Raw genomic sequence first — 25235 nt, 5'->3', positions numbered from 1 at the left:
TTAACCAAACAAGTTAAAGCGAGACAGCAAGTGACAGCGCCGTGCAAGTGGGCAGGCAATATATGTATTTCACTTTCAAGGCACAACTAGCATGTGCTGCTATCGCATTCATACAACGTGGTCCTTTGCAACCCAACGAACGCACACACACAGCCAGACACGGGCACACACACACACACACACACACTATAACTCCCATAAAGACACTCACCAACACAAGTTTCATTTTTCGAAAATTATTAGTACGACTAACGATTCGTGGTCTCGACTTCACAGACACATACATACACAGAGTCGGGGTGAGGGCTAACCACCAATCGTTCGCGCGTAGCCCGCAATTGCCCCCACAGCAACAGCAGCAACCACCAGCAGTAGAACCAGCGCACAGTCCTAGGGACAGAGTCAGCGACAGCAGCGCCAGCAACGCCAGCGTATGCGTCAGCGTCGGCGCCGACGTTGCCGAGCACATGATCCTTAATTTCGTTATAATTTTGTATGTTGCTTGAAATTGTATATCATTTTAAGTTTGATCGGCCGCGAATACGTACCGCCGTGCCTAAGCCACCAGCAACAACAAGAGCAACGAAAGCACCAGCGAGGAACAGCAATAGCAATAGCAACAGCACACAGCACACAGCACAGGGGCACACGATTCACTGCTCTCTTAGGGAAAGGTGCGGAAAGGAGACGCGAGACGCGAGACGAGTCGAGTCGAGTCGAGTTTATTAAACACCCAACAGTCAAACACAAGCACACGTTGCGCCGCAGTTGAGAATATTCGTTCTCATCTTCTTTGTTTTCGCTTTTAAATTCTTCGTTTTATTCGTGTATCTAAGCAAATTTGCACAGTGGCTCCAAATACTCTCGTCATAACGGTAGACAGCACTCGGTCCACGATCCGCAATCCACCATCCACCATCCACAATCCGCAATCCACATAAACGGTAGAAGCATACGCTACGGTACGGTACATGTGCGCGCTTGTAGCAAAGAAAACTGCACTGCAATTAACTGCCACTGGCGACCACAAGAAGGAAAACTTTTCCAGCGCTTATCCTTTTTTTTATGTGTCGTGTAGTTTTTTTCAAGTGCTCCTACTGTTACAAAAATAGCAACAACGAAACAAGTGTTGACTCGAGTGGAATTCGAATTGCAGTGCAATAAATCGAAAGAGCACGACGAAAAAAGCGAGACTAGAGACAACGCAAGTTGTGCCGGAACATAATATAACCCGTAAGCCGTAGTCAGCTTCAGTGCGATCTGATCTCCAGCGCCACTCCCGACTCCTCTACCCGCTAATTGTTTTTTTTTTCACGCCACGAGACCGCGTTCGCCGCGAAACAGCTTTCAGTTGGATTATTCAATTGACTTCTTCAAAACGTATATCGATACGCAGCGGTTTTACGCCGGCCACAAGTTGGATTTCAAACATCAAAGTTGTGCCGGCGGCCCTGGTTCCGGTGGTGGTAGTGGTTGCGCTGCTGGAGGAGTCGTCGTCGGCGGCAATACCAACTCAGCAACACAGCATCAGCAATCAGTAATCAGCAGCGGCAACAGCGCGAGCAACGGCAGCAGCAACAGCTCGGCCCTGTCGCTCACCCACAACCACCCGCACGTCCACAGCAATCACGCCCACGCCCACGGACAAGCGCTAGCGATCACACACGGCCATCACGGTCTGTTGCCGTCGGTATCCGTTTCCGGGCCCCAGCAACAGCAGTCGCAACACTTGCCCGCAGGAGTGGGCGCCGCCCCGCCTCTGCTGCAGCAACAGCAGCAGCAGCACAATCAACAACAGCTGATCAACAGCGGCGGAGTGTCCGTCGCCCCGACTCTGCTGATCGGCAACGGACCGAGCTCATCCGGAACGGGATCAGGATCGGGCGCCGTGTCAGCAGCCGCAGCGGCCGCAGCAGCAGTCGCCTCGATACCACAAGTGGCGCCCCACAGCCTCGGCCTCAGTCCGCAGTCCAGCGCTGACTCGCAGCAGTTCAACATCTTCCCGGCCATCTTCAGCCGGCAACTGAACTTCTCGTCGGGCGGGCAGGCAGGCAAGCTGAGCATGGACGAGCTTCGCCCGAATCTGGTAGGCGGGCTATTGGGCCTGCAGCAGGGGCTGCTCGAGGATCATGCCAGCATGCAGCACGGAGGCGTCCAGGACTCCAAGTTCATGTCGTTCCAGGACCAGCGACTGATGGGCATCGGCGGCTCCCACGAAAACCGTCTGCTCAGCCTCGCCACGTCCGTGCAGGACACGCGATCGCCCATCACCACGCTGGACAAGTCGTCCACGTCGTCGCTAAACCACCAACGCAAATGCAGCAGCACGCCAGAGGACTTCAGTGCGCTGTACTCAGGCCTGCCCACACCTGGAATGGACTCATCCTCGCACCATCACACTCCGGCCCACACGCCACCCTCACGACTCTCCGACCACACAATATCTGGTGAGTGTCCCTGTAAGTGTCCCCTAATTTCCCCCTTATCTGGCCACACAATAGCCTAATGGATATGGCCATGGAATTATCCTTTAACACCCGAAACCCTTTGGCTTCAGCTTTGCCTCTGCCTTGGCCTTTGTCCTTTGCCCCTACCATTTCTGGTTTACTATTACCCAGTACTCTTTATCCCTTTGTTCCTGGCTTATAGTCTGCGTACATGTCCTGTTCTCCAGTGTCCCCCGCAGTTGCCAGCCCTTTCAGAACATCTCAATACACACATCTCACACCAGCCCAACACAATGGTTGACTCATGGGGCAAGATGTCAAATGTACATTCTGCATAGGGACGGGCTGACCCATTTCGCAGTTCATACAAAACAAACTTGGGCGATGAAGGACGGAGGCAGATCCAATCGATCTACTCTATTGAGTGTAAAATGTGGAAGTGGAATGTACGAATGTTAATATGCAATCGATCTTTGCAAAGTATCTAAACATTTTAATTTTCATTTTGATTATTTCATTTCCTTTTACTTGGGGACTTGATTCCAAGGTCGAACCGCATGGACAAAGACTTGAGTCTCGGAGATTACGAGATTGCATCTTAGGACAATGAAATCTTTCCTTCTTTGTAACGCTGTAGTGGCTAGTCCATTAAATCGGATATTCTTTCAATTTAAGTTAGCTTTGCCCATGAGTAGTTATAATGTTAGCGGTATGCAATATTTTGTAGGATATACTAGTTGCCTGAGTAAGCCATAAGTTTTCCCCATCGACCTGCGGATATGGTCACTCCAAATCAATGTTTTGCTAAACAAAAACTTAGGTTATTTGCACTATTTATACGTATTCGATAGACGCGATAGTTCTTGAGCTTGACTTCAAAGGCTGTCGGGTCTAACTATACCCGGAACTCGAAGAAGCCAGAGATACATACGATTATATTATTCGACGTTTCCGACCCGTAATTCTATCCTTCTCGATGTGCCCCAAGATCTCAGAGACTATCAGAGCTAGAGCAACCAAATTTTGTATCCAGACTCCGCTGATATCACACGGTTAAAAGTGTATTTACAAATTTCGCCCCACCCCCCCACAGCGTCGAAAATCTGTGTCATTCACAAGAGATAAAGATACGAAGCGTAAAGAATGACCATAGATACTAGACTGGCGATAGGCGATCTGGATCATATCAGATCATTGTTATAACCAGAAGGAAAAAATCAATTTGCAGTGGATACGCCCTTACCCTTTCTCTCTCAGTTTTCCTCATGCAGTGTGTGCCCTCTGTTGGTGGCGTAAGAAGCGTAAGAGAGGGACAGGTGTAGCGGAAAAATGGAAGCAGACAAAATATTCTTCTCACATTCGAATCAAATGGGTCATTGGGTGGAAAGATGATAAACAGAGTGTTCTAATACTTAGAACATAACTAGAGGTCGTGGTTCCCCTCTTTACCTTTATATTTTCCTCTCTCTCGTGACAAGGTCGAACTAAATTGAGAGAGATCGCGGATCCAAGTCCCCCCGCATTAGCCATCGCATCAATTCGTCTCTTTTACAAGAAGCAATACCAAAAGATATATATTAATATATACTGAATGTGTATCGGGAGCCGCGGCCTTTGCCGTAATTAAGGTTATTGTTACACTCTTACATCGGTAAACTCATAAACTAAAGATAGTGGGCAGACTACGTACCTTTGGACGTCTCTTCATACATATGGAGAGAGCATGAATTCTTACATACATTTGGAAAATCTTACAATTTAGCTGTAAATTAAAAATATCTAGAATAGAACCGATTTCGGCGCCCTTTGGAACTCCACGGACCTTAACAGATAATAGCGACGAAGACTACAGATTTTTACTGCGTGATTTCACATGTACATACGTACATATGACATGGTTTACCGTTTCAGCATCCGTTGCTTTACTGTCAAGTACTGTTCAAAATTCACATTATTGTTGTCCTGCTGTTTTCGAAAGTTTCCCCGTGGATTCCTGATTCCCTTTCTCTTTTTTATGTCTTGCATTCAAAGAGTTCAAAGTCAATCATGTTCAAAATTAATTGAGTGAAATATAGTGCTTCGCAGATAGAGTTTAAGTGAATGGGTCCTCCCGGAAGACTCATTCGCACAACGTTTAAGCGAAGAGGAACGAATTGAATGGGGATACGGGTATATTAGACTTATGGTGAGTTTTGGACGTGTGTAACGCCCAGAAGGAAGCGTTTCCGACCCCATAAAGAACATATATTCTTGATCAGCATCAAAAGCCGAGTGGATATAGTCATGTCTGTCTGTTTGTCACGTTCGATGCCTAGTTCTCAGGGACTATAGGAGCTAGAGCAACCAAATGTGTGTCCAGACTCCTGTGATATTACATCGAATCAAGTTTGTTTCCTCCTTCCGCCCCACAAAGGAGGCAGATCTGTGGCATCCACAATTTTGAAGATGCGACAAAAACGCAGAATGGTAGAGAATGATAGCCAGAAGGAACTTGCTCACTCATTCAGTAGGTACTCATGTATCATGCGTACTCCCGTATCACCAGATGACACATCGATGACAGTGTCACCACACCCAATGATTACAGCGATGACCCTGACCCGCCGCTGAAGGCAGAATTCATGGCACTAATGTGAAGAGGTCCTAGGACATAAGTGATGACTAGCAATCATAGATTTATAAGCGATGTCATGGATTTAGAGGCGCTGAATTTAAAAAAAAAAGTCATGGATTTATTGTTTATTTATTTACTTAACTTTGTTCTGTGTTAATTGCCTTGTGAATCAGCTTTTCTGCGGGCTGTTTAGGATGGCTATGGATTAATTCATTATGTTTTTGTTTATTTTTTTGCCTGCTTTTGCTCGGAATTCTTCAAATCTGTTCGACTTTTAGATCAGCGCCGGGCTGTGCATTTTCTCCAAAATGAAAATGAAAATTCGCGCCAAAATATCTACGTGCTTGACTCGAGCTTCACGTGTAAGGGTTTTTTCTGTTTTTGATTTCGTGACCACCGCAGAGAACTCCAATATATTTTTGTATTATTTGAGAAAGTTTGCTAATATTTGCAAAATGCAGGCCAACACAGGTTTTGAGACGTGGCTGCTGAGGCCTTCGGCTGAATACTACAATAAAATTAGCTTATTCTGTTTAAGTCCCGACTAAAGATGCACACGGGCCGCTTTTCTTAGGCCCGGCACTGCCCGGTAATAATATATAATATTTAGCAAAGGCCCGTCAAAAAACTATTAAGTTCTTAAAAATAAACGAGAAAAATCCATTAAGATATTCTTATATAGGAATATAATTGTATCCAAACTAGAGCCGGGTTCGCCTATCATTGGGAATGTCACGCTTGTCCCCTAACATTTTTCGTCCCAAAAGTTTAAAGTTAGCATTTTTCCAAAAATTTAAAATTTGAGTATCGGTGGAAGATTTATAGGAGTGGCTAAATTTATTTGGACGTCTATTATATTGTTTTGAAGTCGTCTTGATTACTTGTCTCGCTCTAGCATATTGATGTATTGATCCTATTCGGGCCTATTCGGGCTTTTAGCTTAGGCCCGGACGACTTCGTGCTCTTCTCGATTATGAGCCACGAAGTCCGCAGTTTTCATGATGAGGCCCATGAGCCTCTAAGTCCGGCCCGGACCGCACCCATCTCTAGTTTCATTTAAAGAAAAATCATTAGCATAACATAATAAGAGACGAGAAACACAGTTTTTCCACGATTCAAAATTTTATATATTTTTATTTCCCTTTTTTTAAATTTTGCAAAAAAATAAAAAGCCAGCGTCTCACTTTTTACAATTATAATCCGATCAGAAGACCCTAAGCGGATCGTGCAACGAATACTTTAGCCTACAAAACGGAAGGGACAACGGTCTATAGTTTCTAGGGTTTCTAATAGGAATCGTGAAACTTATTAAAGGCAATCTACTAGGGTAAGATGGCATTCTCACATCCATTAAGGCCCCGCAAAGCCCCGCAAAAAGTTTTTCTGGACTGATTCTATACGGTCCTGGAGTGCTTTGTACTGAGGGAACCATACATAAGAGCTGTATTCTAAAATCGTGCAAACTAGAAATAAGTAGAGAGTCTTTCCTATATAGGGGTCATAGAATACCTTTGGCCACCTCTTTATAAACCCAAGCACGCCCATGGCCTTATTTACCGGGGTAGAAATGTGTTCAAAAAACATTAACTTGGGGTCTAATAAAACACCGAGATCATCAACCAAGCTATAGGGTATAAGGAGCCAACAAGGGGCTGGAATGATGAAATGTCATTACTTTACATTTCGAGGCATTAAGGTGTAACAAATTTGCACGACACCATGACTGAAAGTTATTGAGATCGCAACTGTGAAATTGAAGTGAAATACCCTGATACTGAATACAGAGCTTAACATCATCCGCATACATGAGAGAGTCGAGAGTTTGTTAGTACCAAGGGCAGGTCATTAATAAGGAGGGTGAAGAGTAAGGGGCCTAGATGGCTGCCCTGTGGTACCTTTACTGCTGAGGAGAGGAAGAGGGACTCTTTTCTGTCCTTCTCAGGAGGTTGGACGAAAACCTCAAAAGGTCAAGTTTCTGTGCTAAAAGGAAGTGGTTTACAGAGTGGAATGCTTTATTGAAGTCAGTGTACATAACATCCATCTGTGAGTTTCATTGAAAGCCTTTGACGATGAAAGAGGTGAGCTCTAATAAATTTGTGGCAATTGTGGTAGCCTTATAAATCCAGGCTGAGTTGGAGATATAAGTGATTTGTAGAGATGGTGCAGGTGCGGAGTTAAAACCTTCTCAAACATTTTAGAAATAGCGGATAACTTAGAAATACCTCTATAATTCTTTGCGTCAGACTTGCTGCCTTTCTTATGGAGAGGAACTATACACGATTACTTTCAGATCAGAACCCAAGGCCTCTGCGCAGTAGAGTAGACCGCCGGGAACTCCGCCAGGATCCGGCTTGAAATGTTGTATTTTTTTAGACTGGATAACTCTTTGGTGAGCCAAGGGAGCTTTCCAGATCTAATCAGACAAGAAAGCTGAACTTAAGTATCGAAAAGTTTCTCAAGTACATTGTAGAAAACGTTTATAATTTCATGAACAAAGCTATATATGTTCTGTTTACTTTATTAGGTCGGTGATGAGACCTTCCTCTGTACGTTTTAAACTTCTCACCAATTTAGTATTACTCTCTTGAAGTTTATATATTTTGTTATTAGGTCGCGTTCTAAGCTGCACTCCAAATTGCATTCTTTTGGTCTGTGGGCTGCTTGGACTGTCCATAGATACTCAGTCAGACATTTTTTCTTGAGTGAATCCTTTAATCCTTTCTTGTTTACTTTATCTTTAAGCTAGCCTTTGTAAAAAATTTGCATTTGCAAGGATTTTTTACTGCACTGAAGCTTGGTTTAGGGCATCTGGAACTGTTGAAATATCACACATAGGAGAGAAGAAATCAGTGAGCCAATAGGGAGAAGTTGTCCAGTTTTTGTAGGAAAAAAGGACACTTTTAAAGTGAGCCACACGTCCAAAAGAGCTTGCGTTGAAAGCTTACAAAAAGGAGTATCCCCAGTCCCATTGGGAGTTAGCAAAAAGTGTCGCAGGAAAAAAGCAGTTTGACTCTTTAGTGCCTGGTAAGCGGACAGCTGTTCCTTCTGTAGAGAAACCATAGATCAGATAAAATTAGGTTGCACGGTAAACATTCTAGTTAGAGAGCAATTGAGAGGTATCAAAATACGATATCTGTTATGGTTTTGGGAGCCATATCCATTTTATGGAAAAGTCTTTTTTTTTTCAAAGCATGCCTTTTTCCGCTGGATAAACCAGTCTCTATTATTTCCGGATCTGATGCATGCTGGGAAAATACAAAAGCCTATAAACATGATTTGTAGCAATTGCAGAAAATTGGGGACGAAATCCCGATGAGCTCTGTCGTACCGCTAGAAAGAGGAATGATGAAACATTTACAATTTTTACTAAAGAAAGTATTCAAAAATATATATTCAAACAATCTCCGGTGCTCACTTTCACAAAAAAATTCAGTTCTACTTTGGAAATCGCAAAAATTGGTGCGCACGTTTCAGAACGGAAATTTTGTTCTTACCAAAATACAAAGTAAACGGCATTTAATGCCACAAACCAAACCCAAAATGCAAATTATATTATTAATGACTGCATTAGCATTTAATTGACACCAGTACCGGAGGATAAAGCTTTTTTTTAACCTCAAATTTTGCTTTGAAATAATTGGGCAATGCAACAACACTTTACGTTTTCGTGCTAACAGCTGTCATGGCCCGATTTGGTTCTCGATACATCGGATACATATCGATGACAAATATTTGCGTAAACGGGAGCACCTAAAAGTGAAAGCGGAAAGTTTTATTTGGAAAAGTATACCCAAAAGTAAGTGAAAACCGGAGCCCGCCTGATTGAAAGCGATTTTAGCCTAGACTACATACTAGTTGGGGATAGTTTTTAAAGTAAAGTGCATTAGCTATTGAGGATTACGCGGTATATATATTACAGCACTCTACCTGAACTTGGCGGTCCCTAATTACATATTTAGGGTACGGTTTCAGCCGTTTCAAGACTGGGAAACCTTTTCATAGCAACTTTCATGGAAGCGAATGCTCGGAAAATTTGAAAAGCTAGCCTTAAATTGAAGTTCAGGCGCATTTCCTGTAATCGGTAGATGAATTGTATAGGTATACCTATCCACGAATATATGTATAACTGTTCTTAAAAATACCATATATCTTTTACATTTTCAATTGATTTTGGTTTCGTTAAATCTCGGGGACGTAAAGGCGCTAAAAATTAGGTTGTTCCAGATATAATTGTATCCGAGATCCTGGTATCTGTACAGACAGACGGATAGTATATCAGTACATTCGGCATGCACCTTGTTCAGAGATTTTATCGTCCAAATTATCCCTTTTTTTTACTGTTGCCCAATAATGGATGCATCCGTTGGTTTATCTGTCAAATCTTTGACCCATATGTGCATCAGGCTATCTGCATCTGGATCTGGATTTGAGATCGTTTGACCCTGGTTGAAAGGCAACAGCAACCAGGCCAGATTAAGTTGGAACTCATCCCGGCACGCCCCAACAAGGTCAATTGCGTTAGCCGGCGACACAGCATAAATGACGGTATTGGCGGTGTGGTCCGAGGTATCGGTGGAGATTGTATGTGATTTAATTAGTGAGACGGCATTCAAAATGTTCTACATAGTTTGCATTTTGTTGACGAGCTAAGCGAGCCAATTAAACGCCAAAAGCAACAGGTCAGGTTCTGCGTCCCCCGTCCTCCGTGCTCCGTCCAGTGTCCAAGGTCCTGTGTCCCTACTGTGACGTTTGCAGGTTGTTTAACGCCTTTTTGGGCCCTGGGCACGCGGCAGGTAACCGACTTCAGCAGAAGTGGCCAGCAGATCAAGCCTCATCCCGGTCGGAGCTGTGAGAGCTGGGACCTGGGACCCGGGACTTCTACCTATATTAATGTGCTAGACATTTGCATAAATTATCCCATATTGCATATTCATGCGACTGGCATCATCGTCACCATCGTCAACGGCGCCAACGTGAACGACGTGACCCAAGCTCAAAACTTTTCACCTTTTTGCCTTTGCCGTCGTCGACCGGCGGCGACAGCGTCGGCATCTTGTGGCCGCATCGCGGTTGCTGTTGTCTTTGGCAATTATGAAACATTTTTGGGTCAGAGGTCAGGGGTCAGGTGGAGTCGCTGGGCGCCGCCCTGAGGTTTAACTTTTTACGCATATTAAGCAGATTTCACTCCCCACATTCGGGCACCGGATTCTGGATGGGTATCTGGATTTAGTTGACATTTTCTAACATTAATTAACGCGTTCTCCTTTACGTGTGTGCTATTTTGCAGCGGAAGGTGCATTCAAGAAGCTTAAGCCGGAACCCAACAGCGGCCTCTCGACAGTTTCCGCCGGCATCACGTCGCCCGGAAGCGGATTATCAACGCTGAGTCAGCACGCTGGCCACACCCCAACCACAGCATCCTGCCCTACGCCAGCCAGGCGGAGACATCGAACCACATTCACACAGGTCAGAATTCACTGAAGGCCCTTTTTCCTTTTCCCTCTGCCCCATACCCATGCCCCTCCCTTCCCATTCCCATCCCGCCCCCCCTTTCCGTCCTACCTAAATGATACATTTTAATTAGATTTCGTTAAGGTTACTCTTGTAGTTAAAACTTTGAATCTGCAGCAACAAGAGCAACAACAAAAGGAAGGTCAAGCTTCAGTAAAAGCATACAGACTTTTCTTCGTTCCTGCCAACTAGTCCTGTTTATGTAGCGGATCATGGCTTATAGCCACTCTGAAACAGAGAAGAGGGCTTACAAGTATGGGAGTATGGGGCTACAAGTATCCACAACAGCACTTAAAGAGTATATTGCAGGACTACATATTAGATTCGCGTAGATGTATCGCACATAAGGGCATTTTTTCTTATAAGTCCGCGGAGGCCTCAGACGTACGTTCCTGGGGGGATAAAAATATACCTTTAGCCGAGATTGTGATTTTCTGGGATTGTTTTTAGATAGTTCCATATGCTAGAGACTCTTTGAGGAAAAACTTTTATCAAGAATCATCTTTCTTAGGGGAGATAATACAAAAGGAAAACATGACTATAAAAATCCCACAAAAATACCGAAAAAGTAAACTTTCGCTTACTTTGATAGGTTTTCACATCAAAGCTAATGAAATTATATGTCAATTGAAAGAATTCATTTAGTTTTAATAAATTACAGAAATACAGGGTGCGCCATCTTTTAGTACGGTATGAAAACATCGAATAACTTAAAAAAAAAAACAACCGATTTCCATAAGTGAGGTATTTTTATTTGGTTTGCTTCTCTATAATATATTTAGACTATGTTTTGAAAACAATATCAATTAAGTGGCAATTACAAATTGCGCTCTTTTCCTGCGTTTGCCATTAACTTTTCGAGCATCTCTGGTGTTGTAGCGTTGATTTCGGAACGAATGTTTGCCTTAAGTTTTACAAGAAACCCAAGCAAGTCTGAACCATACTGAAACTGAGGCATAGCTATAGATAGGAATAGGTGGAAACAAATGAGTACGCTTTGGGTGCAACCTCATCTGTACGCTAAATTCCAAGTCACTTTCATTTTTTTTTGCTAATTTTTTGGTAGTTTGAAAAGGAACGTAGACTAAATGACGACTAATTAATGAGTCTTTACCTATCGAATAAAAAAGACGTAGGAAACATATTAATTTTGACACTAACTGAGTGCCATTATAGTCATTATTTTGAGGTCTTATATCGTCTGAAGAATGCTACATACAAAAACTACTAAAAAAAAATCTTTCACCTAAAAAATCATAATGCAGAAAATAAACTTTTTGAGGCCCAAGTCTATAAAAAAAACTCTCTATTTTGTTGCATAGTGTAATATGCCAGGAAAGAATGGTGCACCAGCCCGAGAAAGTGTAGACCCGCTCATGGCCGTATGACATAAGACTGGAAAACAGAAAAAGCCTAGCAAGCAGATCCCATTTTGGTGACCCCACTACACCCCATCGGCTCTTCGATAGCTCTGAAGTCGGTTACCAACACTTATTTATCGTTGGGTCTCTCAAGCCATCTCTGTCCTTGCGAAAGTTGGCAAAGTTTAATGTCATAGCCCCATTAGCAAAAGGGCATCCTTGGGCAGCTCTTCGAGGCTTACTAAATTTTACTAGAGTGCCCGAAATAGGGCCATCTTAAATGCAAGCCCTGCATGGAGTGAAAGTCCACCGAAAAGATAGTTAGATAGAACAGGGAAATGACGATGAACCGCACAACAAAATGGGCTAATTATAAACTTTACTTTCAGGAACAATTAGCGGAACTGGAAGCTGCATTCGCCAAATCGCATTATCCGGACATTTACTGTCGCGAGGAGCTCGCGCGTACAACAAAGCTGAACGAGGCACGGATTCAAGTGAGTAATAACATGGCATCATCAATGACAGCTCCCTCTGCCCTCTCCCCTCTGCCCACTGCCCTCTGCCCACTCCTTGAACAAAGCCAATTACTCCTATTTCAACAGTTGTTGAGTCGAAATCTGAATTAGAATCGGTTTGAGAATCAAGCCCCCAACGAAGACGACGCTGAGGCTGATGAGGCTGATCTTGGTCTGCGATTAGCGTGCGATTATTCCAACCGACTGAATTCGGCCCACGCCTGGTGTTGCTCTAAAGTGCTCGTCGAATGCCCCTGGGGTTCTCGGCGACTCGGCCAGGCCTTCTCCCTGCTGGAAGCGGCTCGGTTTGGCTTGCTTCTGCTGCGCTTTCAAGTGCGCCGCGCCAATAATTAATTTATAGTTTTATCATGACTGCGAAATAAGTGAGTGCGGCGGTCCCGGCTGCCCATGTCTGACGGGGTGGGTTTGTCCGGACAATTTCCACGGAGGGTTGCAGCCCTGCTCGTTCGTCTCAAACGTATATCGTCGCGTTCGCGTTCGGACTGGAAACATATCAAACTTCTCAAAGATAAAATCTCCATTCCTTTTGCAGTTTGCAAAGTAGAAAATTAACTTCTAAAATTTCAATTACTGTTGAAAAACAGGATGTTCTTTTAGTCATCTAATATGTACATTAAAATTCATCAAAGAATGTTTTATCACTCAAGATGGAACCAAAAAGGTTTGCAAATTACATTTTCCTTTTTACAGGTTTTTATTTGAATTGATCTTTACAATAATAACGTTTTATTTTTCATGGTGTGGGTTTTTTTTTATTTTTTAAAATTTTATAATTCATAAAAAACATTTTAAGACCCCAAATCTATCAAAAAGTTGATAAATATGGATCAATAGCAAGATCTAAATACTTAGGATCATCTTTGGGTACGACTTAAAGCGTAGAAGGGGGGATCTGTTGAAATTATGCTAATGCATATGGTCGTGTCTTACGAGAGCTGTGTGTAATAAAAAACTGATGACAAATTTATATACAGATGGACTTGGGAACCGTAATCTGTATCTGAGTCTATCCATTGCCCGTTGCCGCTACCCCTGCCCCTTCTCCGGTTCCAAACAACTGTTCACGATCAAATGACAGGCATCGGCCTGATTCCGGACCCAGACACAGACCCCGTGTGCCTATTAACAACTCGTAAACCATATTTTTCTACAAATGTTCAAATATTTACACTGGAACGAGTCGGTGCAACCCTCGTGCCGGGCGCGACCGCAGCGCGATAATACACACTCCACTCCACTCCCCTCGCCTACTCCTTGACGTCTTACTTCCCCGCCCTCGAGCCGTGCCCATGGCCTCTCCCCTCGGCCAGAGCTGCTGGTAATTTGACTAGTTCTCGACGTCGCTTACAACTTAACTTTGGCACTCACTTAGCACGCTGCAACAACAAGAGCAGAGACACTAACAGAGTCCGTGTCTACGGGTACATCATACTTTTCGTAGATGTCGCAGAGGCCGACAAATTTTACATCGTAGAAAAATTTGATGCTCATTCCGGCCCGGTCTGGCCTGCCCAGGGGTCGTCTCGCCTGCTGAAATTGGACTTGTGCAGGCCAGGAGGAGGGTGGCCCGACAGGGACCACTCCATTTGGTGGAGATGAAAGGGCGTTACTTAGCACATCTGCCCGGAAAATCTGTCAACCAAAATTGTTTCTCAATTGCAAAATTTCACTGAATGCAAACAAATACCCTCTCCACCAAACACACTCGAATTTGCTTGTTATTTTGTATAACTGTGTTCCACTTTCAAGACGAGTGCGTGCTACGTGATAAGGGAATAAAAGAAGTTCTATTTTTGAAGCCGGGAGTCAGGAGGGAAGGGTTTCCATATAACTTTTGGATCATGGGAACACCATAAAGAAACTAGGTAACAAAATGTGACTTTTTGTATCCCTCTTGAAGGAGTATTTCTTCCTGAAATTGGGGAGAATTTCGAGACATCTCCATAAAGTACGAGTATAAATAGACTTGATCATCATGACTGTTTCTATGCTAGAAACTCTCCCAATTTTAAAACTATTTAAACCACATTTTTCTTTAGACGATATCTTCAAATAAAAGCTCACCACTTTTCGTCTAGATTTTATCAAAAAACAAACACCTTCATACATTACGCATCTCCGCTCTTGCGTTACGTTTTTTTCGCACAAAAAAAGGTTAAAAAACGAACGAAAAAGTCGAATTTTGAAAACAAAAACAAATTATTCTAGTTAGACAGTAATTTACATAATTAACCTATATTCACCAAAAAAAATTACAAAACAATTACTAAAAATATTTTATAACCTGAAGTTACGTTACAAAAAACAGAAGTGGTTTTTTAGTTTGGGCTTCAAAATTAAAAAAAACTGTGCGAGTTGTGCAGGTATAACATTTTTGGGCTAGTATATAAAGTTTTGAGAGTTCATTTCGCACGTTATTAAATATAAAAGTTTTGCTGTTTTTTTGCCATAAATCGGGGAATAAAACGGAGTTTAACCACAAAATGCGGCATTTGAAGGATTGGTCAAAAGTTGATTTGTGCTTTCTAAAATTAAGTTAAACTTATGCAATGCAACGTCCTAACTAAATATCTGACAAAATATAACTACATATGTGAAATTATAGTGGAAATTTTTGAATGTTTTAAAGAAAAATTAAAAATAAAACACCCGAAAAGTCGCAAAAGTCGCAAAAAACATAATTGAGATAACTTTGTAGTATTTTTATTTAGTATGTATTTAGTATCTGTATTTAGTAGTGGTACTTTGTTTGCCCATAAGTACTACAAAAAAATAGAGAAGAAAAATGGAATTTAGTAGGATCCTTATTATTCGTCCTTGATGGACATGAAAGATATTGAATCATGGTTGAAGAATATTTTACAATTATATTGAATTATTATGTTGCATTTTTTCTACCCGGCAGTCGAAGAGTATATACGGTATATATTCGACTTGTGGTGAAAGTGGATGTGTGAAACACCGACGGAAGTATGCGTTTCCGACCCCAAAAAGGATATATATTCTTGATCAGCATCAATAGTCTGTCTCCGTCTGTCCGTCTTGCTTGGCGCCTAGTTATCAGAGACTATCAGATTTTTTATCCAGACTCAAGTGATATCGCACCGAATCACTGAATCCGCCCCCACAAAGAAGGCCCGCATCAATAATTTTGAAGATACAAGAAAACCAAGTACCCAGAATCATTGAAGATTACCATATCTGTTTATCTAGATCGAGTTTCATCCAGATCGGATCATTATTATAGGCAGTTCCACTCGTTTTCTTTTTTTAATGACTTTAACAAAAAAAGAATTTTGTTTTGTTTAAAACTTTTTTGATAGAAAAAATCTAACCGTAACCATTGAAGTCGCGACACTATAATACACATTAGAATTTTCTGGGTACCAAGCCATTAAAAGAATAATATTTTGTAACAAATTAAAAAAAAAAAAGGGTAAATTTCTCTATTTGCTGTTTGAATTTTGGTATATTTTATTATTGAGAAAACACACTAAAAAGTTATGGAGAGAAAATGTGGAAACTTTTGTGGATGTCCACCTGTTCGCCTGATTGTCTGATTGCCTAGTGTCAAATCCTTGTCCTTGCCAATTAAAATATGTGATCATGGGACGTATTCCTTGATTAGACTAAAATAGGCGAAACTTTTATCAAAATCTGTGCTGCGAAGTAGGGGCTTTCCAGTACTCCACTGCTTCTTTATGCAGGTTAAGTTTACTTAGAAATTATCTGGCTAGCAAATCCGGCAAGAAGGCTGGCAAACAATGTAAATAAATTATATTTGCCAGCCATGGACAATCGCAAAAGAAAGCATATGTCATACAAGAGCTCTGATTCAAATGTTGCGGCTTCAAAATTGTTTAAAAATTGGAAAAGAGTGGAGCTTTTCTGTGGCTCTCCCGAATATCTTAATTTCCAGACTATTCAGAAATTCAAAATCAGCTAAAATGGATATAAGCTTGTCTTCAATGACTAGTTAACATTATTAATTATTTGGGAACGTTATTGTCAAGTAATGGAAGCTCGATATTTTCATCAAACTAATTCCACAAATGATGGCAAGTATTTTTACTAACGATGCACAGCGGTTCGCTTCTTCAAAGCATGTTGTAAATATCATAATTTTTGAAATATTTCCATACTTGATTTTTGAAAAACATTAAAATTAACCTATTTTTAACAGTCAAACTCAAATTGTTTTTAATGGTAACGACAAAATGTGATAACGGCTGCAGCTTAACCATTTAAACGATACCTTAACCGAAACCTAATTAACGTACACATACGAACAAATATAAAACAACAAAAATTATTCCCCAAAAAAAAACAAATGAAACGTTGTATTTTCCCGACGGTAAACTTGAGATACAAAATGCTTCACGGTCCGTCATGTAAACATCGAATAACTTTGAAAGAAAGCAACCGATTTTAAAATACGAGGTATTTTTATATGGCTTGGTTCTTTGAAATTTATTCAGAATAGTTTTTAAGCACAATATCCATCAAGTGGCCACCTTTATTGGACACAATAAAACATGCCCTTTTTGCAGGTTTTTCCAATACTTTTTCGAGCTTCTCGGGCGGTATGAGCTCCTCAATGGTATGAGGCTTGCTGGCGTAATCTTTGCCCCCATAGATACCAAAAAGAAGCCCGGAGGCCTCAAATCTGGAGGTCTGGGTCCAATCAATATCTTCCATTTTTTTTTGCCGGACAATAGATAGTATCGAATCGTTTTTAAAGCTTTCAAACTAAAGTCTGCCTGTACTAGGTCGTCTCTATCGAGAATTTAAAGGAAGGTGCATTCAGAAAACCCGCGTGTGCGATAGATTCATAGATAGATAGATATCAGAATATCAAAGAAAATAAAAAAACTAAAAAAACTAAAAAAATATAGATATATGTACCAATTTACGACGAATCTCCCAAGAGCATTAAAATGAGTATTTTTTGAACGAAAGCGCTTCATCGGATCCAGCGAATCTTTATGGAGGCATGTCGAAGAAACGCTTCTACTTAAAAAAATGTTTCGCCTGAAGGATAAGGTTTTTTTTTCGAAATATCGAGGATACCCACACAAGGCCTCCTACCTTACAGGCTGCATGCCAATCGGTTTCGAAAAAAACGTAGTCTCCAAGCATCCATTAGCTCATTACCTTGATTCATAGGTACTTTTCCACAGACATGGATTTAATTTCTTTCCTTTTAACCACTTTTTTGGCGATTGTACAACCATAAATATATAAATATTGAAATAAATATTTAGTTATAAATATTATAAGCTTTACGTTTTCAAACGTTCGAATTATTTAATTATTCAACAAAAGCTTTGCTAAATGCAACAACGACAAATTAGATTATTTGCAACGAGTTTTCGAAAAACAAGGCTTTATCCGGCGGTTCAATAATTCATCTACTTCATAATTATAGACTGCGCATATAAATTTAACAGCTAATATTCTTGACACTAATAGAAAATATAGAGAAATATTTTGGGCTATTTTGGGTTATTCAAGTTTTGGTGACTGTCTCCGCGGTGCTCACACCCCCAGCAAAATAAAGATAATTATACTTTCAAAGTCTCGTATACATTAACTGTTTTTCACCAGAAGGACCCAGTACTCGAAAAGTTTGGGGATACACGTATATTAATTTTGTGACGTGTAGCGCACACTGCACGAAGAAGAGAGTGTGAGCGAGGGAGAGAGAGAGATAATCAGTAAACGAGTCATCGCAAATTGATTTATTCAGATTCGGTAATCTAGCAGATATGGTAATTCTTTATGATTCTGTGTGTCCTTAAATCTGTAGACTCCAAAGATTGAAATATCATATCCCGAGATACATTTATTTTTGTGGTGTTCTTGCTACCAAATTCGTCGGCTTTTGGGAAAAAAGAGGAAACAAATAAAAAATAAATTATAATCGCATAAGATTCGTCGCCAAATAGTTCGCCAACGAATAAACCTATGAAGGCTATTCCTTTTGAAGGTCTTAGGGACAAAACTGTATTTATGACCTGTCTCAGAATATATTTTATCTCGAAAATATCTGAGCCGGGCTCAGAGTAGATCGCTCATCTTTCAATGGGCTCGGTAAACGTAGCCACAATTGGGAATAATATGGTCGGGTTTTTAGAAGAATATCGTTCTTCTCTTGTGGAAATTGGTTGTGATGGAAATTCTGTTTAAACTTGAAGCAAATCTTAATCGATCCTCGAAGTGGCTTGCGTGCTTGTTGTACGCGAAGGAGTTACCACTTGGACATATTTTTTTTTATTATTGTGGACGGTACCACAAAAGACCTTAAAAGCTTTACTGGCAGCATAGGCAAAATTGTCTATAAATGTCGTGATTTGTCGTGATGTCATATATTGTATGTGCCGGACTTAGATGTTGGCACAGCATTGAACATTGAACGATGCTCCGAATGGGTATCGGTAGCTCTATTTATAAATTGGGGAATTTTGGGAAAAATGCAGAATGATTTTCTTTTGAGATACCACTCAAAGGCGACGTCTCTGGCCACCAAAGGAGGTATTTTGCGACTGAATATTGCCCAGTTCCACAGAACTAGAGCTACATAGGTGTGAATCCTTGTCCAAAACAAATGACTCATTAAAATGTTGTAAATGCTAAGTGTGCCAATACTTTTGTTCCCCTTCTTCTAGACCTTTTTTCGTTAAAAAATTATAGAAAATAAAGCAATAAAATTACGCTTATAAAAACTATCCAATCTTATAGAAAATTGATTAATTTATCGGATACAACTTTATTTCTTTGGAAAATCGCAATGGAATAGCTCTTCAAAGAGCCGTAAACTCAAAACTTATACCCAATGGTGTCAGAAATGCTTTGGAAACGTCTCTCCCTCTTAATGAATAAAACAAAAATTCCAATAAATAATAATGGTAATAAAAATAGCAATAAATTTAATTGTCGCATTTCCTTCGGAGTTATGGGTTTGTGTGCTTGTTGTAAATTTTCTTGATTGGCTGGTCGGTCCACCGGGGGTCACGGCTTTAAGCCAGATGAGTTAAAGCCTTAAGAAATGAGACCTTACGGGCCATGGAAAAAAATATTGGATAACGTTTTTGCTATTTGCATGTACTCGTAAATATGTAAGAATATGTGTGTGTGTGTGTACCTATTCATGTGTATGTGCTATGTACATACATACATATATGTGTGCCATCAAATGGATCCTTAATTGAGTTACTCCGCCCACACACACACACACACACACACAAGCAGCTAGAAATTGAATGGCATATAGACATTCGGACAGAGACAGAGAAACATTCAGACAACGCTTTTCATCCCTCGAACAGAACTCGAGGTAGCAGGAGGAGCAGTTGGCAGCGCCATCCATGGCTCATGGTTAAGAGCATTATTTAGCAGCAGCACATTCGCATACACACAACATGAGGCACCAGTACAGACACGGGCACCAGCACAGGCACGGGCACCAGCACAGGCACCAGCACAGGCACAGGCAAGCAAACAAGCATATGTACATACGATGACGCTCTGACTGGAATTTTTATGCTGGCAGCCAACCAAATGAAACCGAACGAGCAATAAAGTGGGCACTGAAAACAACCCCTGAAAGCAAGCAGGGCCCGGACATGACCATGCTTGTATTTTTCATTTAAGCTAACACACGCACCCAGAAACATATGTACATATGTATGTATTTATGCACATATATACTTATTAATTTTTATATAGTGCGTATACATAGCCATGGACAAAGATAATAATAATGAAAAAAAAATAAATAAATGAAAGAAAAAACCAGAAGACGAAACGGCGAAACGGCGAAACGACGAAGCGGCGAAAAGAAAGAAACAGTTACCACCGTGATGCCCTCCAGTCCCCATTAACATTCCACCCCCGCGCTTCAGACGCCACCCTCAGTGCCGCCATTACTTGTGCCTCCTCCCTTCCGCGCCGTACCCCGTACCCCGTACACCGTAACCTCTTGCCTTCCTATGTAAGTAACTCAAAGCAAGCTGAGCATCTTTCAAAATGTCGGACATTTCTTCACAACGCCGCCGAACCCCGGGCCCTCGTGCACCCTCCATGGCAGCACTGGCTGTTGTCTAGGGCAGAGCACAGCTTTCATCTTAGCAATTTCTTTTTGCCATCCCAGATAAGGACAGGGTACACGGGCGACGTCAGGATGAGGGCCACCTTTTTTAATATCTGAGCAGAGAAGTCGTCCCCCCCTGCCAGCTGCCAGCTGCCGGAGCTGGGGCGGGACCCGACCCTCGAAGCAAATAGCACCGTCAACTTATTTTCAATTTCAATTTAGAAGATTTTTTCACTCAGAAGACGTTGGCGTCGTCGTCTCAGGCAGGACGGACCAGGGCGGCCAGGGCCATTGCCAAAGCCAGAGGCAGAAGCATACGTAGCGACAGAGGGCTCAGTGTTTGCCATTTGGCTTCGCCGTTTTCTTTTCCTTCATCGTCCGTCACACACACACACACCACAGACTTTTCCAAGGAGTTTTCGGAAACGGAAAGGAACGGGCAGGGGAGACATCAAATTGGGATGGAGCAGCTTAAAGGGGCCAAAACTTGAATATAAATTTACTTATTTCTCTTGCTTGTTTCCGTTCGCAGGTTTGGTTTCAGAATCGACGCGCCAAGTATCGCAAGCAGGAGAAACAGCTCCAGAAGGCGCTGGCACCATCTGTAATCCCATCGTGCAACGGAATGATGCGAAATATTCAGGGCTACAGTGTGTCGCGTGGGTACCAGCCATATCCCCATCACAATACCATGAACCGGTATCCCCAGGTAGGCCACAAAGGGAATTCGGCAAACAAAGTAACGTAAACTAATCCCGTATGTGTATATCCATTGCAGGATCTTTTCCAAATGGGCGCCTCCTCGTATCCGGGCATGACGCAACCATTTTCAATGGCGCATAGCACAAACATGGGGTCTGTTGGCGTGCGTCAGGACTCGATGGGTAAGCCTCTACTTACAGTATCTATATATCCCCGCGGCAGCATCTCAGAACTTTCCTTGGACTTGGCTTTGTTCATCTGCGACCGGTAGAGTGATCTATGCTCAGTTTTCAGTTCGAAAGAGCATCCAACAGGAGAGACTTTTGAGTCGAGTTCGTTTAGAGTTCAAAGAATAGTTTACGATCCAACCACGAAGATGCCATTCCCTCTCTCTCCTTCCATCGCCACCTGCTTAATGTGTTATCTAAGGGAATTACCGCTGTGGAGGCGATTTTTGATTATAGGCTTTCGACAATGGCACTTCCATAATCGTAGTATTTACCGGATTATTTAGATCGAAGAAGCGTGTGCAAGGAAATTTGGTGCTTTTGCATGGCAGGGCAAGAGCATGGGGGCTAAGAGCCTAGCCGGATATTAGCATCTGAAATGAATTTCCGGGCCTTGCCCTGCCGCCGTATCGACCCTTCTCACGGTGTCTTTGGGCAGCAAAAAAATGTTCTTCCATTACAAAAGAAAAGCCTGGAAAAACACCAGTAACAATTGCCAAACAAAGCTGACCGAAGTAAATTTAATCAATTTGAAAATGATGATGATTTTGTGCCTTTTTTTTTGTCGTCTTTTTCAGGCATGTCCCCGGAAGATGAGTGGTACAACAAGAGTCTATCCGCCCTACGGATGAACTCGTCGCATCATCCGAACCTATCGGCACCAATGCTCCAATACCAGACATAATCAAAAACCTTTGACGACTTCTTTTAAAAGATCGCTCCACAGCCGCCCAGTCGTGGGCGGTTGATGTGCGGTGTTTTAAGGGCGAGTACGTCAAATGGTGTCCCGCAACACACGCATGCATCCGTGAATACTTCTATCTATATCTATGCATATATCTGTGTATATATGTATATAGTATAAATACGAGAGTGCGGCAGTCGGTAGCTTTCAGCCCTACGCCCCAGCTCTAGAGTACAGATCCGTAAAGCAAACCAAACCGGTCAGATCGCAGTTCGATCAAATCGTTCGGTTACACTTCTAGCTCCATGCTAGATGTACCTATAAGACTTGTTGATATTATCCTGTTTTTTTGTGCACTAAATGTCTTAGAAGGAAAGCGAGTAAGCCGAACCAGACGCGAAGGTAAACAAATAGAAATGGAATATACTGTAATAAGAAACTAGTCATAGGATTTAATTAAATTGTGTATTGAGATTTTAGCGTGACATTATTAAGAATAAAAGTAAACCGAAAATCACGAATAAATATATATACATATATATACCGTATATATATTTATAGCAATACACATTAGCGATAGGATTAAGTATGTTCCACTCCACACAAAGCAGACAAGTATGGTCTGATCGAATCTGCTACTGACTCAGCGATCAGTGATCAGTGATCAGTGCTCCAACTGAAACTTCATTCTCCATTCTTCAACGATTTTTAATTGCCTGCCTACTATATACCAAATATCGAATACTCGCTCGTGCAGCATACGTACATAGTAGGTCGTAATAGGTCCAAAATCCTCCCCAGTAGCCCACTCTACTATCACACAACTCGTTCTCGTTCTCCCCGATGATCAAGGGAGATAAGGCCCGAAGAATCCAAACCAAGCTATCGTAAAAAACTATGAAGCTTTCGAACTATATCAAGATGTGTCGACTTAGTTATACTAAGGGGTTTTTTTTTAGCTAAGCAATTCATAAAAAAGTTAAATTAAATTGTAATACTAACTAAGTCCAAACACGAAACCAATTAAAGTACATATACCATATATTGTATGTATATTTAAATAGGAAAAAACCCAAAGCAAAACAAAACTACAAAAGTAATTTTTAATTAATTATGCCAGACACACCATCAATGGAAATAATAAAAGTAATACAATTTAAAAACAAAATCTATATGTACATAATCTAATATATCTAATAGTGTTACGGTGTTTTATGGTTCAACTCCTCTCAACGGCTCGACTAATTTTAATACAAATTTTTTCTTATAGTTGGTATGAAACATTATATGTTACCTATGTCTAGAGCCCTGCATGAGCGGGAAACAGAATCGATTTGGGACTTGGATTCGGGACTCGCTTCGTTCGGTCCGACTGAATCAGCGATTCAGCTTTCTCGTAGCTTCAAATCTCTCGCCCAAAACGGACCGAATGAAGCGAGTCCCGTCATTTTTACTGTGTCAGATCCGAATCAATTCGCTGGTTTTCTCGTTCATTCTCTAATTGATTTTCTAGTAAAGAGAACGAGAAAGCAGCACACAAACTTGGTGATTTTTTGCTTCGTCCTTTGCCTAAAAAAATGTATTTGTGTGTGGCCTTTGTATGAGTCGTGGGTGCCGAGTGCACAAGATTTTTGTGCATGCACGATACCCATTTCCGTGTGTGCTATAATGTTGGATTCCGCCGTAGTATGTTTCGAATCTCTTTAGAAAAATGAGAATGAAACTTGCTCGAATTCGGGTTTTAGTGATTCGAAGTGATTCGAATCCGCCTGTAAGCAGGATTTATAATGATCGAACGCGTTAAAGGAGCATGAGTATAGCTGAGATTTTATAAATACTGTGGAATCATGCAGGGCTCTAGTATGTACATTACAGTTTCCTGTATTTTTCGTTTTTTATGTTTTACAATATATCCTAATATTTCAAAAAATTGTTTTTAAAATTGCATTAAACCGTGCCGAATTGTGTTAGAAGTTGGGATTTCACATACTCATACATTTTGGTTTCTGGCAATCTGTTTTACAGTACGAATATATACATAAATATATAGATAAAATACAGTGCCGCTCAACTGAATAGGTTCAATAGGAACAATTTTCAAAAGTAAAACCTCTAAATCTTTTCAACCAACTTACCGTTTTTGATGAGATAATTTGATTTGACTGATTATTATTATTAATGATACACGAAGGATCAACTGTATAGGTTCAAGGGAAATCATTTTAGTTTGTGGTCTACACATGATGAGTTACCGATGTCAATGTTTTTTCCTATTTGAATTCAAGGTATGTATATTCCGTTGTTTTCTTGTGAAATGGATCGCCAGAAGCAATTGAACGAATTTGAAAACGGGCAAATAAAGAGACTATACGACTATACTACATCGGCGCAAAAATCAAACGATTCCAAAAGGGAAGTTCGTGATTTTATTTGCACTGAAGCAAAATATGGTTAAAGTATTTAAGGAAGGCCTCAGCACACGTAGCCAGGCGACTTATCCTTATAATTCCCAACGTTCTGCATCAAAATCAGGTAAGAATGTGGTGTTAATGCAAGTTTGGAAAATGTAAAACGCCTTATTCGAGAGGAAAAGCTGTGAGTCGCAGCTACGTCCGCGACTCTACATTTATACCCGATACTCAGTCAGTATGGCTCCCCTCCGCCAGAGGGCGCACACATTGCACGACGAAGAGTGTGTGTGAGAGAGAGAGACATGCGCAGCCAGAAACGATTCCTTCTAGGCGTTACATACATCCACAAGATTATCCGGAATCTGCACCATGCTTTACCTTATCGGCTTTGACCGGGTAGGTTTTCCTAGTTTCCTCCTATTCATCTTTTCCATTGACTTTTTTTATGGGTTCTTTTATTTTGTTATTCCCTCCAGCTCTTTTGGCCGAGATCCTCTCTGGCCACAAACTGCTCAGCCGCGATCCCGTCCTCTTATCCCACCAAGGTAAAGTTATTCAGTTATTATTTATTTATTTTCTGTATTTAACTCTTCCTTTAATTTTAACGGTCACTCCTTCCGGTGGCCAGAAATACCTTCTGCGTTCC

At 41.4% G+C, this 25235-nt stretch overlaps 1 protein-coding gene across 1 annotated transcript in view; it reads left to right on the top strand.

Annotated features, from left to right (window-relative positions):
- Positions 1 to 23319, top strand: part of LOC108156911 (homeobox protein ARX) — a 41942-nt gene extending 18623 nt beyond the window's left edge. Inside the window, exons 2-7 of the mRNA XM_033388901.1 lie at positions 1272 to 2447; positions 10349 to 10527; positions 12323 to 12430; positions 21097 to 21273; positions 21343 to 21448; positions 22072 to 23319. Of these exons, the coding sequence (XP_033244792.1) occupies positions 1272 to 2447; positions 10349 to 10527; positions 12323 to 12430; positions 21097 to 21273; positions 21343 to 21448; positions 22072 to 22178 (1853 nt within the window). The 3' untranslated portion in view covers positions 22179 to 23319. The remainder of the gene's footprint in view (positions 1 to 1271; positions 2448 to 10348; positions 10528 to 12322; positions 12431 to 21096; positions 21274 to 21342; positions 21449 to 22071) is intronic.
- Positions 23320 to 25235: the final 1916 nt, after the last annotated feature.

Source organism: Drosophila miranda, chromosome XL (genome assembly GCF_003369915.1).
Source record: "Drosophila miranda strain MSH22 chromosome XL, D.miranda_PacBio2.1, whole genome shotgun sequence".
NCBI lineage: Eukaryota > Metazoa > Arthropoda > Insecta > Diptera > Drosophilidae > Drosophila > Drosophila miranda.
This window is presented reverse-complemented; position numbering and strand designations above follow the sequence as displayed.